The sequence below is a fragment of the Columba livia genome, chromosome 24 (genome assembly GCF_036013475.1).
Source record: "Columba livia isolate bColLiv1 breed racing homer chromosome 24, bColLiv1.pat.W.v2, whole genome shotgun sequence".
Taxonomy (NCBI): Eukaryota; Metazoa; Chordata; class Aves; order Columbiformes; family Columbidae; genus Columba; species Columba livia.
Genome location: NC_088625.1, coordinates 2979070 through 2993386, shown reverse-complemented (window position 1 = coordinate 2993386; position 14317 = coordinate 2979070). Strand labels below are relative to the sequence as shown.

The 14317-nt window shown below is 44.2% G+C and overlaps 1 protein-coding gene across 10 annotated transcripts in view; it reads left to right on the top strand.

Moving 5' to 3' along the window:
- Nucleotides 1–14317, top strand: part of ARHGAP32 (Rho GTPase activating protein 32) — a 161280-nt gene that overhangs the window by 99958 nt on the left and 47005 nt on the right. For all 10 annotated transcript variants that reach the window (XM_065040363.1, XM_065040360.1, XM_065040367.1 and 7 more), the window contains 4 exons: nt 2907–3044; nt 5245–5337; nt 6893–7015; nt 7970–8047. In XM_065040363.1, the coding sequence (XP_064896435.1) occupies nt 2907–3044; nt 5245–5337; nt 6893–7015; nt 7970–8047 (432 nt within the window). The remainder of the gene's footprint in view (nt 1–2906; nt 3045–5244; nt 5338–6892; nt 7016–7969; nt 8048–14317) is intronic.

Sequence of the window (14317 nt, the reverse complement as noted above, 5' to 3'; positions counted from 1 at the left end):
TACATCCCGTTGAAATTAATGGAAATTAAGCATGTGCTTCTCTAAATCAGGACCATCAATAATTAAAGAATAGAAAAGCAGTTATTGAATTGGAAAATTAGAGGGTGGTCAAAAGTTGAATTGAGCAATAATTTTTGGAAATCACTAAGAATGTGAAGAAGGCTTTTTTGCCCTATGGATGTGATGTGCCTGGATCACCAGTGATGTTCAGCTTTGCTATAAAACACGCTTGACAACATGAGACCAACTTAACAGTCACTTACTTGTTTCTATTACTCATTATTAACTCTTTAAGTTAAAAAAGGACCTGTTTGCAAAACCCTCCTGGCACTTTAGGATTTGCAGGAATTGTGAGCAAGATGTACAGTTTTTATATCGATGTAGTGAAACGTTGTAGTGTTTTTGGTATTGAACGAGGTTGCTGCTGTTTCTGCTGCTTTGGTGCAGCTGAGAGAATTAAGACTTTCTTGTGATTAGTGCTGCAGATCCGAGGGGGAGCACTAAATGTTGTCCAGTTCCTTCCTAGATTACTGCAGTGATTCCTTCCTATCAAGTTAAATTGCGCCCTTTGTGAGCATGGCTGTCTTCTTTAGAATTTATCACTCAGGCTCCAGATCTGCTTAATGCAACTTTCACAGCAACCTGAAGCATGTGTGCTTTTGGAATTTAGTTGCGGCGGACTCAAAACTGTGTAGGGTGTTAGGAAGTATTCGCGTCGAGGGTGTTGGAGTAACTTTCTGCTGGTGGCAATTTGCGTTGTGAGCAGGGATGGCTCAGGGAGCTGGTTGCTTAGCAGCTGCCGGAGTGCCGCAGTTTCCAGGTTGGGAGCTGCGGTTCGGGGTTACCTTTCTGCACCTCCGGGAGACGCGGGGGCCAGAAACACCGCTGCTGGCCCGGGGTAAGCTGTCCCTGCTCCTTCATCCCCTCCCTGCTCGCGTTGCCGGGATAATATAGAATGGGGTCCATCAGAAGCCAGGAGAGCACTGCCCGTACGGTCCATTCTGCACACGCCGTCCCACGGACCAGCAGTTTGCCGACCCCAACTATGCCTGTCTTGTCTTATAATAAATCGAGCTCTTACTGTCTTAATTCATACTAAAAAGAGACTGCGAGTCTACAGTCTTAACAGAATTAATGGCAGAATTGCGATCCTTTCACAAACAGGTTTATTCTCTGTGTGGGCAGCGTATGAGGTTGTATGGAAATGGCCTGTTAAGCGCAGCTGGCAGAAGCAAACAAGGGATTGCGGTGATTTCTGGGTCTGTTGTTTCTTACGTTGGTGACTAAACCTTGCTCAGCTGAAGGTCACACTGGCAATTTATCAAGACAGCAAAAAGCGCTTAATTGCAAAAGGTGGAGGAATTGGAAAGGCTGTCATCTTTTTGAAGATAATTAGACTTGCGCTCCTGTTTTTGTTTTTTTCCTTTAGATGAAAAGTAAAATGACATAACGTATAGAAATTACAAAGCATTTGTGTCCTGTGTAGGTTCCCTCTTTGTAGGCTTTTGAAATCCGGATGGTTTCTTGTGTTGTGAAAGCAGAGCTTACGGTCACAGTGCACAGGCTGGAGTTGTGTTACATAAATTTGACAGAAAATACAATAGGTTTTACGTTTACAGTTACCTTGCAGGCTTTGGATATTAATAGGAAAGTGATGTTGATGATTTTCCTGGTAAATTAATACAGCAGAACTGTGATTGGGAAGCTGAAGCTCTTCTGTAGCCTGGGTGAGGAGGTCATCGCGTCCGCAACTGGAATCACGCTTTACAGCTACTTTCCCCATGGAAAGCTGAAATGAAGCCGTGTCTCTCAAGCATGCACTTCCCTGCTTTCCGGACTGGTTGCCGAGCATCCCTGTGTCAGTTTTAATCCTTGGCCCTGCCTTTGAGTGGCCGTGTAGCCTGGAGCAAGCTCATTTCTTCCTCCAACGTTGTCTTCGAGCATCGCTATGCCACGGGAGCTCCTGGATCAGTACGGTCTCATCCTTTCCCCCCGGATGTGGAGTGTGAAGCAGAGCGTGTGACGCTGATAGAGATGTTTTCTTTTTAAATGAGGCCATGCTGTTGATTTTAGGAAAGGCAAGACTGGAGAAGCGCTTTGCACTGGACATAGAAGGTGGGGGAGCTTTGTGGAAGTGCGCGGTCACATCCGCAAAACAGGAATAGTCTCGTTTTAGGAAGCGTTGAGAGGATTAACGACTGTTCATAAAGCACTTTGACCTGTAAACTGCTGCATTATTACAAGATTTTTTTATTGATCGTAATAGGCCATGAAGCATTTAGAAGCAGTCATTAGATATTAAAAGCTTCACAAAGCAAATTATGCTTTGCTGACATGGTCCTTTCCTTGTCCCCTGAAGCAGTCTGTATCTTGTCAGTATTTTAATTGGGGGAATGATATGCACTCAGGAGTAAATCTGCAGCTAGTGTTGTTCACCAGAGATTGTTTATTTTAATTGAGCTGCAGATTTGCCTGGGGCATGTGGCAGAAGTTTTGCAAGCTCCAATTCTGCCTTCAGATCCCCAATTGTTTAATCTTCTATCTATGTGAAATCTAATTTTACACTATTTATGGAACTGTTTTGTAATTTGCATTTGTGGAAAGACACCTTGTGTATGAAAACACTACAAAATCCTCCTAAGACTAAAAGCTTTGTATAGATCCCCTGATGCTGAGCCACATCCAGCCCCACAGGGAAATGACTAAAACAGCGTTTTGGGGCATGAATGGCTGTCCAGAAATTCAAGCATGAAAATACTAGTGAGGCAGTTCCATCACTTTTAAATTCTTTGAGAAAAGAGATGACCAGATCTGCCTGCTCCTTCTGCACAGACTTCCATTTTCCCCATCTAACCCCAACTAGTGAGGAGCTTATAAACACGTGATTGTTTTTCCTGTCTCTCCAGGGGAGGAGCTGGATCGTGAAGCGGAGCTATGAAGATTTCAGAGTGCTCGATAAGCATCTTCACCTGTGTATCTACGACCGGCGGTTCTCCCAGCTCTCCGAGCTGCCCCGCTCCGATGCCCTGAAGGACAGTCCGGAGGTAAATTATCAGCAGTTAAAGCACAGTCACCACCAAGGGGCTGCGAGACGTTTTTGAGCGTGTACAAAGTAGTTTTAATGCGGCATGCATTAGATCGGGAAATTGATTACTGGCAATAAGGATGTGTTTCTACCCTTAATTTAACTGATTTGAAGCAAAATTCCCTGCAATTTAATAAGAACTAATGTGCTGCAAAATGCCGAATGGTTATGGAGAGTGTCAAGAAAGATGCTGTGCTATTAAGACCTTAGATAAGAGCTTTGTTACATCCATGGAAACTTTGGGCTATTTCCTGACTTGATGTTAGCAACTTAACATTCCTCGGAAATCATGCTGTTCTGGGGCTGAGCGCTGCAGGACTAATACCATTTGGAATGCTGCGCTAACATTTATAAACTGAAAATTATTTCTACTAGCATTTGCATTAGTGCATTATTTAAATGGTCTTGAAAAAGCTTAAACAGTGTTTTTTTTCCTCGATGAATAAGAGGTGGTTTTCATTTCTTACCTGAATATCTTTACCTGGAATATGGTGAGCTGGAAGTCCTTCGGCTTCTTGGCTGTTGGTAATTTAGAGATTTATTTATGTCCAAAATAATCTTTGGGGAAGTAGCAGGTGCATCTTGACTGCGTCACTGTGGTTGATGCAGAGAGGGAGGCGGTGTCATGTCATAGAATCCCAGGATGTCAGGGATGGAAGGGCCCTGGAAAGCTGATCCAGTGCAATCCCCCCATGGAGCAGGAACACCCAGATGAGGTTACACAGGAAGGTGTCCAGGCGGGTTGGAATGTCTGCACAGAAGGAGACTCCACAACCCCCTGGGCAGCCTGGGCCAGGCTCTGCCACCCTCACCATGAAGAAGTTTCTTCTTATCTTTCACTGGAACCTCCTGTGTTCCAGTTTGAACCCATTGCCCCTTGTCCTGTCACTGGTTGTCACCCACAAGAGCCTGGCTCCATCCTCCTGACACTCCCCTTTCCATCTTGATCCCCATGAATGAGTCCCCCCTCAGTCTCCTCTTGTCCAGCTCCAGAGCCCCAGCTCCCTCAGCCTTTCCTCACACAGGAGATGCTCCACTCCCTTCAGCATCTTGGTGGCTGCGCTGGACTCTCTGCAGCAGTTCCCTGTCCTGCTGGAGCTGAGGGGCCACAGCTGGACACAAGATTCCAGGTGTGGTCTCCCCAGGGCAGAGCAGAGGGGCAGGAGAACCTCTCTGACCTACTGATCACCCCCTTCTAACCCACCCCAGGTACCATTGGCTTCCTGGCCACAAGGGCCCAGTGCTGGCTCATGCTCATCCTGTTGTGGCCACAGAGGTTATTTGAACCAGTGGAGCATACAAAACCCGTTTGGCCTGCAAGCAGAGCAGGTATCGCAGTGGCAGGCAGTGCCCCTGGCTTCATTTCGCAGGTCACTTCCCGCTGGCACAAGTTCACCAAAATCTTTATAGCGTGAGCCTGAAAATCTGCATTATGTCTGTGAAGACATGAAGATGTTGAACAGCTCGACTGCTCTACAGCTGCGTGGTGTCTCGTACTGTATTTTTTTATTTTGAATTGACCACATTTGAAGAGACGTTTAAGGAGAACAACATTTTACACAGTCCTACAAACTGTGGGCTGCAGTACTGCTTTGTAACACTGTCATGTGAAAAGCCTCACTAGCTTCTCTTTAATAAAAGCAAGTTTACTGTCACAGAAGGCACAGTGATAAGTGTATTTTTAAAACCCTCTTCTACTATTTGAAATACTACTCTTTCACCAAGGGGTTGGTCTGATTTGCCACATTTTTAGGGTTTTGCAAGTGGGTGACAATGGCAGCCAGTGTTTTATTTGGCTAAATGGTCCTCAGATATGTTTGATGGCCGTTATACAAAATATTTGTTTATATGTGAAATTAATGATGAGAGGAGGGCTTTAGATTTGACAAGAGAAATTACAAAATACATATCTTATAAAAATAACATTATTACTTTCACGGGGAGGTGCTTTTTTACACATTTTTTTGTGTAATCATTGTAATACTGTATGTAGTTTGCTGTCCTTCAAATGACAGATTTCCTTGCAAAAGGGAATGTATTTCTATAACACTCGCCTGTGGCAATGGATAATTTATGGTCTCTCCAAGTCTGAAGAAGTCTTTCCAAATTACGGTGTATTAACAGAAAATCTCATTTATGTCTTTCCCTTTCTGTTCCAGCTTGTCACCCAGATGCTGATGGCTTACCTGGCACGTCTCTCTGCCATCGCAGGCAACAAGATCAACTGTGGACCCGCGCTCACATGGATGGAGGTAAAGTACAAAGCTCGGGTCATTTCCTCACCCTGGCAGCAGAGAAAGCCACAAAGGTGCTCTCTGCCTTTCCAGGAAGAGCTATCATCCTTCCAGACCCGCGGGTGCCACTGAAATGGTACCCCGAAAGCTTTATTTCCCGTGCTACAGGTGGCCACGGAAGGTATAGCACAAAGATCTAGTGTTAACAATATAGGAGCTGGGATTTTGTCACTCAAAGACATGTCGTTTTTCTGATAATCAGAAAGGGAGGTGGCAATCCTGGTGGAGCAGTGACTGGATCAGCGGCTGCCTGGGACAATCCAGTGCATGGCTGAAATCTCTAGGGAAAAGTTTGCAGAAAGCACATTTTTTCACTCCTTTCTGACAAGAGAGTGCTGCAGCTGTGACAAGTTTGTAAAGCTGTCGGAGCCATCTCAGTTATGGTGTTTGTCTGCTTTCTTTTTTGTATTATTTTTCCTTGCAATAGCTGCAGAAACAATGAAGATGATCTGCTCCTGTTTGCCATCACTGCTGGTTTAACTGCTCAACAGAGCTGGCGTTGTGCTTGCAGAGACACTGTTTGTGTGTTGTCAACTGCAGCTGCAGCTTTGGCTTCTCTGTTAACGGTCTTCTCCGTCTTAAACAATAGACCTCATTGGGCAAAGAGTGCAGGAAAAAATGGGGCGAAAGTGCTCGAGGCCACCTGTCTGTGTCAGCGATGCTGTTGCTAATTAGTCTGAGTATTTCCATTGCCTGATGATATTGCTGCACACCAGGAATAGAAACAGCTATTATTAGACCGTCGCAATTCCTTTTGAAATGGCTGCGATAAGGATTGAGTGCGGTTTCCTGCAATTTTCCCCGCTGATACGCTCCTCACCCTTAAGTCCTTGGGGAGAAGTAAAAGCTTGGAAACCTTCTCAGCATGAAGGGGGGAAGGAAGTTATTGAGAAAAATGAAACGAGAATTTACAGCAACACCTGGAAATCACAGCAAACCTATTGCTCCTGCAGCACAGAATAACCTTTCTGATTAACTGAGAGTCTCACAAATTATACACGAGTGCCAAAATGTAGGGATTTTGAAAGTAGGCTGATGGTGAGAGCAATGGGAGCAATGTTTTCTTAGGAAAAAGAAATAATAGGGTGGGAGAAGGTGGAAAGTGACGCTATAGCTTTTAGTTTGACAGCATTTCCTCCTTTCTTCAGTGAGCATTAATTCCACTTCTCAGAGACTTTTTGTAGTATTTTCATGTTGCCATTTTAAGTACTTCAAGAAAAACAATATGATTTGGTGTTGGGGCGTCATGTTCAGTGTCGTGTTCCTGTTTGTACGCAAAGATGCACAAACGCAGCTTTTTCCTCATTAGTTGGATGGGGATTAGGACCTTCGGAAATGCTCTTTGTGGATTGCTCGTCCTCTCTGTGTCTGTGCCGTGCCCTGAGCTCCTGTCCTGGGGGAGCTGGGCTGTCTCTGTGCATCAGCGTCAAGTCTCTGCCATGTGTGAGCACCACGAAAACGCCTCCCGCCTTGTCCTCGGCTGCCTCACGCTCTGCTCTGCTCTTTATTGCAGATTGATAACAAGGGGAATCACCTGCTGGTCCATGAGGAATCATCCATTAACGTTCCTGCTATCGCTGCTGCCCATGTTATTAAGAGATACATCGCTCAGGCAGCAGATGAACTGTCCTTTGAGGTAAATATTAAAGGAGCTTATGTGCCTTGTTGTGATATACAGAAGAGCGTAACGTGTCTGTGTGTATGCGCACACATTGGGAAGATATTCAGACCCTTTCAGAATGTTTTGTGAGGTGAAGCTGAGAAGATTCGATTAAACGTTAGATTTGGATTGGGTGGATGCAGGGAGGAGTTCAGTCATCTTTAAAACATAGCTTTACTTGGCATTAGTATCTCCTGATTAAACAGATACTGCCAAGTGCTCCAGCCTGCTCTCTGAGCAGCAGCAGACCCTGCATAGTTTGTACTGTGCAGAGGATTAAAAGTATGTTGTATCTGTTGAGGAAGACTGTCCACATATGTCCGTATGTGGACACGTGCCAATTCAATTATTCATTGGCCAGTTTACACAACCGGTGCTCCTGTTAGCAAGGCTGTGTCTGTCTCTTTTTCTGTCATGGAATGAGGTTTCAGGAAGACGTGTTTGCTCCCCTTGGACATTTTCCTTCCTTTTACTGTAACACCGCATCACCCCTCCTCTGTTTTCTATTTGAGAAAAGCACGTCTGGGGCAGTTTGGGAACTACAAAGGGATCTCTTTTTGCTGTGGAGGGAGACAAGAAGACATATAGGGCACGTAGTAACAATTAGTTCAGCTACTTGAGAATATTTTCCAACGTGTTTCACACCATCACTGCTTACTTATGTCTGCGGTTTAATCAGAACGCCTCTGTACCCTTTGGCAGAGAGCCTGCGCTTTTGAGAACTGTTTCCTTCGGAACAGCTGTATCCTGTATTTTGTATAATGCAGTAACTCTTCTGCCTCCCAGTTTGATTTTACAAAGGCAGATGTCTCGAGATTGGCATTGGTGCAGTTGCTCACGAGTGTTACAGTTTTTGCGGTGCTGAAGAACGCGGTTATTTGAATTGTGCTTTCCTCACAAGCTCTGATTGATGTTGCCCATCTCTTGCAGGTGGGAGACATCGTGTCTGTTATCGATATGCCGCCGAAGGAGCTGACCACGTGGTGGAGAGGCAAACACGGATTTCAGGTAGGCACGAGCATCGCACGTGATAATGCAACTCAAATAAAGGCAGGAAACTCAGCAGCATGTTCACAGAACATGTTCCCAGCCGTGACACTGAATCGACAGCTGGCCTGATGTTTGTGCAAGCTCAGGTTGCTGCCCCCTCCAAAGCAGCTGACACTGTTATTCAAATCATCCCATTCCTTCCGCTGTCTAAAACAAGATCAGGCAGAACATGGAGGATGCGGAGAAAAAGCGGTTGGTAAGACACTGACTCGGAAAAGGCAGCGCACTAACCTCTGCTTTCACATCTGCGTTTATTGTGCAGTGTTCGTGTTCCTGGTCTCTGGAAAGGTTCTAGCAGAGAGATTTAGATGCAATTTTCAAAACATCCCAAACATACCTGGGAATTACGTACCAAAACTTTTGTGTTGAAATGTCACGTTCCTTCCAAAAAAAGAGTTGTTATTCCCTAGCTTGGATTTTCTCATTAAGAAATTTTGGGAAAAACAGAACCCAAAAGCTACTGAAGGTTGAGGTAACTGACTCTCTACCTTCTCACTCTGTGGTGTCTCACATTTCGTCTCCATTCACGCAGGAGGGATTTTCACACCGCCGTTGCTGTCTGTGAGTAGGTGGAATTCAGAGTTTGCTCAGGAGAGGATCAGGATTGACCAGCCATTTGTGTGTTTTGGCCTGGAAATCTTCTCAAAGTAGCTCAGCTTTTCCCTGACAGACCTTTCTGTGCCAGATCCAGACCGTGGTTCTGCCGTCTGCCGTTAATACCGGGATGTGTGCGGCTGGACCTCCAAACACGACAAATCCCAGCTGGATGGAGCGTTAGTGCTACTATTACATTGCTGTCTGATTAGCCAGAGCACGTGAGATACGGCCTTTGTTGGCTTTGTATCAGATGTGGGAGTTCGGATAATATCTCACTTGTAAAATCAGAGCAGCGTTGACATATGAGAGCTGCTCTGAAATTAAATTTGTTCCTAGAGTTACCATACTGATACTTCTGGAACAAAGTTGACTGTTGTTCTTCTAGTTTTGAACAGTGTCATGTCTTTGTGGAACTTCTGTTCTGCTCTTAGAAGCCCAAAGCAGTATTAGCTGTACTATCAAGTTAATGAAATGCTTTAGCACGACTCGGAATGATCCGTCTATGCCACATCTGACTTCCAAGTGAATCAATAACACAAACCAAAACCACTCTGTGTCCTGTGCACGAGTGCAGGCATGTTGCACAAAACAGACCCGAACAGCTGCAGAAATACAGCACCGTGTTTCGGCTTAACAAAAAAATCAGGGGTGGAATAATCTCGCGTCTTAAATTCTAAGCAAGAATCTTTCACAATGTGACTCAGATTCCTGAACCACACTGCTGGAAAATGCAGCAGCCACAATATATGTTTCAGTAGCTCTCGGGATGTGTTTGCACCACTGCAGAAGATGAAGTTAGCGTGTTTTAAGCAGGTACTGCCCGTCAGCTGAGATGGGGAACAGCCTGGTCACTTCATAAGCGATGCTAGCTCAGTTCTTACTGCATTTTTCCTGTGAATTGACAAGTTTTGTCATTTCTTCGAAATGGACTTAGCAGAGCTTTTCATTTCCATGAAATGCCCTTGGCTACCAAGAAACACAAATTCTAGTGTTGTACTGAGAGGGAAAGAGTTTTTAACCTGTGTTTCAAGTTCAAGACCCATAAGCTATAGGGATACAGAAGAAGTACATTTCCTGTTTTACTGGGGTGTTTTGACCATGCAAACCGCTGCAGTGAGACAGGAATTCAGAGAGGGGAAATTTCTGTCTAGTGTTAGTACACCAGACCTAGGGATGTGTTACAGAAATGTACTTGGTGAATACGTAAAATAGTGCATAGGTGCAAAATAATATTATCGTATTATGTATAAGAACTGATGAAGCTGTGCAGGCTGTAAAGCATTTATTATAGGCAAACAGTTCTGTTTGCATTTAGGAGCAATAGCCATTGTACGCGTGATAGGAAACTGTTGATTCAGTTATTTTAATTAATAAAATAAATCAGCAAAGACTGTCTTGCCAGATAGTTGTGGTTCTGATAAGGGCTGAAAGGAGGAGGTCCGAAGACCAAATGTTTGGAGAGTTTCCTCATGTTACTTCCCAGGTTTTTGCTTTGTGCTGGGAACGGAACCAGGTTCGCTCAGATGGACTCCAGTTTACACTGGAAATAATGTCTTGATAGGAGGAGAGCAAGGTTCTGCCAAAAGTGGGGAAAAACTATTTCTTGCCTTAAAAGAACTTACCTGGTTTTGGGCATTTAAACCAGCTGTGACTTGTGGATGTCTGTGCAGAAGTGCATTTGTTTCTGCAAGTGTATTAGAAGGAATAACAGGTTTCTCTGTGTTGTGCAAATGAACAAGAGGCAGCTCCACAGATCTCCACAGGAGAGCCAGTCCAATAGGTTGCAAATGTGTTGCTTTCCAACCGCAGCTTTGATTCAGCATGGAAATCAGTGTATTCCTTGCCAGGCGGAGCTGTCCTTGGGGAGTGAATCACCACTCTTGTTATCCTTCAGCTTTCCGTGCCTCTCTCGCTGTACCTGATCTAACGACCGCATCACAAGACACTTAATCCTCTGCAGAACAAAACAACCCACCAGGCTTCTTATCATTTTCTCTGGTTAAACGAAAATGATTTTAAAGACATTTTTCCTCAAGCCTTTTTCTTTTCAAATGCCCTTAGTGAGTCACTGCTTTCATTGTAAGATTGTTACCTAAATTACAGCCACCTCCACATTAACAGCCTTCCAGGCCTCTTTGTTCTACTTTTCCTTCATGCTTTGTCTTTTCAATCAGCAGCTCTGTTTCAGACAGCTGAATCATTAGGGACAGGCCCCTTTTTGATGCACAACTGCCCTTTTGATGTTCCGAATAATTGTGTCTTTTGGATGGAGTTTCATTAGTTGCACTACTGCTCAACAACAAGCTGCAAAACTGCTCCAGGTGACACAGAACTATTCAGAGTGTGCATAACTGGACCAGGCTGGACTTTCTCAGAATCAGCCTGGACTTACATAAGCCTGAATTGGTTGCTTTCAAACCATATTCCATGCTGAACCTGAACCATGCTGTAAGATGGAATAGGTTTCCCCAAAAGGGACGTGTTGTGTCTTGGATTGGTCAGGAGTAACACAGTGTTAGTTCAGAGCATGTATTTTTTTCTCCTTGTGCATCATTTTCTAATAAATAACATGTCTGTGATGTGAACACGGCCTGGGAAGACAAGAACACATTTTTGTGGCTTTGGAAACAGCAGTTTCTAAATGAGAAGCCCAAGTTTGATTTGTGATGCACACGCACAGATTTGGGAACGCGGTGCGAAAGGCAGCACATTGTGATTTAGAACAAAAAGAAAACAATTTGGAATAAAATTTAACCCATACGTTAGCCTGTATCAAAACAAACAAATACAAAATGTCCCCATGTTTCTTTTGCCATTGATGTTGCTGCTGCTTTCTCATTTGTTTGAGTTCTCTCCTCGAACACTGAAAACTGAAAAAAGATATAGTATCTGTTGCAGAAATATTTACATACAACAGCAGGCTGTGCTTTCCTCCTTCGGTTAAGGTGTGTAGTGATTTTTTTTAACCTTTAGATGACCTTATATTTTTCTAAATATATATACTACCCTTGCTATTAATTTTTGTACGTTGTCAAATCCTTTAATCCTGGCTCAAACTCTAATAGTGTCTTGCTACATCTGTTGAGATTAACTCTTGGACTAAACTCATTTATTTATACAAAATCGTGGAAAAATTTCCATGGGAGGAGAAGCAGCATCTTTTAAGTGAGTGGGAACAAGGCACAAGTTATAGGTTATGACCCTGAGGATGATCTCATGGGGATCTTGCAAGAAAAAGCAGAATAAATAAGTCAGAAAATGTAAACCATCAGCACTGGTACCAATACGGTAACATCAGAGAGCTTGTCAACAGTAGCGCAAGTGAAACTTCTATTTCCCTAAAAAAAATCCATTATAATTATTAGTTGTGAACATGGCAAATATACATAGAGAACAGATATAGTGTTTTATATTTGGGGAAGGTTCCAAGATATCTCGAAGCAATGACATAAGCATCTTGGGTCTTCTTTCATTTCTAAATTCATGTTTAGTGTCGCATATTGCATCCAGAAACAGGAGAAACATTATGTTGACAATCACAGGCAAATGAGCTTTTGATTACAGTGTGGGATTTTGGGTTGGATCTTGAGGCACCATTTATCATTATGATTAAGGGAAGGCTGGTGTCTAAGTACTTCAGGTTTCTTTATGCATCTCAGGCACAGACATTGCGAGCAATTAAGAGAAGTTCTCGAAGCATTGAGATTGAAAGGAATTCTATCATTTCAGTCTCCCAAATGTGTTGTTTGTGTGAAGGGGCTGAGACTCATAACTTAAAAATCATCTCCTGTATCTCTTGCACAGGAAATACCCAAGAGAGACTCTCAGCTATAGGAAAGTATTTAAAAACCATATAATGCGTTTTGTTTGAATATCGGTACTTTATGTGCCAATCAGCCTTTTTCTCAGCATCTCCTGGCAAAGCAGCATCACTGAGCTATGAGCTGCACAAAAATCACCGCTACATCACATAACGCCGAGACATCATCTCCTTGCAAACCTGGCCCAGCCAGCGAGCGCGCACCTGGCTGAACCACCCGTCATTTGGGGTTTGCATGGGGTTTTCAGTTCTGTGAGTCACTTGAGCAGAGGCGTCCCCTTACTCGGGCAGAACGTTGCCTTGCTGGGTTCCAGGGGCGTGGGGAGGAGAAGTTATCTGGTTTTGCTATTCACTGTCACTTTCCTTAGGGAATGTGGAATCATTTCAAAGTGTGTGGTGTTCACCTGGCCGCACCATGCCTGACACCACTCCTAAATTGCTTGGAGTTTTACGGGTGAAAAATCAACTTGGAGTAAGAAAAGATGTTTTTTTTTTTCATTGGATCCATCAGGGAATTGTGTAAGATGGATAAACAGAGAAGGGATTTTTTGCCAGACTTGCAGTGCTGTGGCTCCAGGGAATTTCCTAGATGGACTAACACGACTGGCAGCGGTCCTGGCCCAGTTCTGTTGCTCAGATGAGCTTGGGGCCCGTCCGCTGGCCCTTTGCCACGGATTGTCGCAGCACTTGCCCGAACCGCGGCCGCGTGGAGAGACTTGATGCGTTCAGCTGTCCCCAGCACATGCCTGACACGGGGCAGGAAATCCTGCCCAGAACGGTGGCGGCGATGGAATTACATGGCACAGCACACAAGCTGGGTTGGGTGAAGAGGTAGGATAGGAAAAGAAAATCAATCTGGAAATATAGACTAAGGATAAAAGTTGACAGTGTCTCCGTTCTGGTTTGACTTTCAATTGGAACAAGAACAAGAAGGAAAACACTGGAGAAAAGGTTGGGATGCTGGGGAGTGTAAAACTCCCGTCTGGTCACATCTTGAAGCCTTAAACAGCGAAAGGGAAGTAATTTCACTTCTCCCCAGATACGGAGACATTTGAGGGGCATGTGAACTTGTGCGGGCACAAAAGTCCTCCCCACACTGTTGTGCTGGATTAGTGTCTGCAGGATCTCCAAGAGGGGGAAAAGGCCAGTGCAGGAACGCTGCAAATTAGCATTTGAAAGTAATTAGTCACAGGACCCTGCTTGAACTGGGGTCTTGGAGTCGTCTCCATTGTCAGGGATGCAGCAGAGAAGCAGCTGCATTCAGGGCTGTCATAATTTTTTGCAGAGTCCAGGGTGGGTCGTTGCATCTTCAAATATTTGTAAAGGAGAAACTTGTCTCTGGGGTTTCTTTCTGGAATATTCTTTCCGTTCCAACTTGATGAGCAGATACACGGAGAAATCGTAACAGTTGAATAGCTCGTGTGGTATGTTTGTCAGCTGTTCTCTGAAATCACTTTTCAGTAATGGATATTGTGGCACTGTTCTCCCTCGTCCTTTGCTGATAGGGAAACTGAGGCACAACGGCTGCGCTGGATTGTCCGTGGTCAGAAGCAGATATGAGAGCACACACCAGCAGCTCTGGCTCTTGTTGGAGATTTTTTTTGCTATGTAGTGCTGTTTCTTCTTAAAATACTTGGATTTATCTGTAGTCAAATCACTGGGTTCTTACTTACAAACTCATTTTGCTCTATGTGTATTTTATTAAACCTGTTCTCACTTCTGAGATTGAATGTCTTACGCCGGTCGTTCTCTGTTGGATAATGTTACAGAGCATCAGACAAGCAGAGTTCAAGGAAAATGCTTAACAGTCC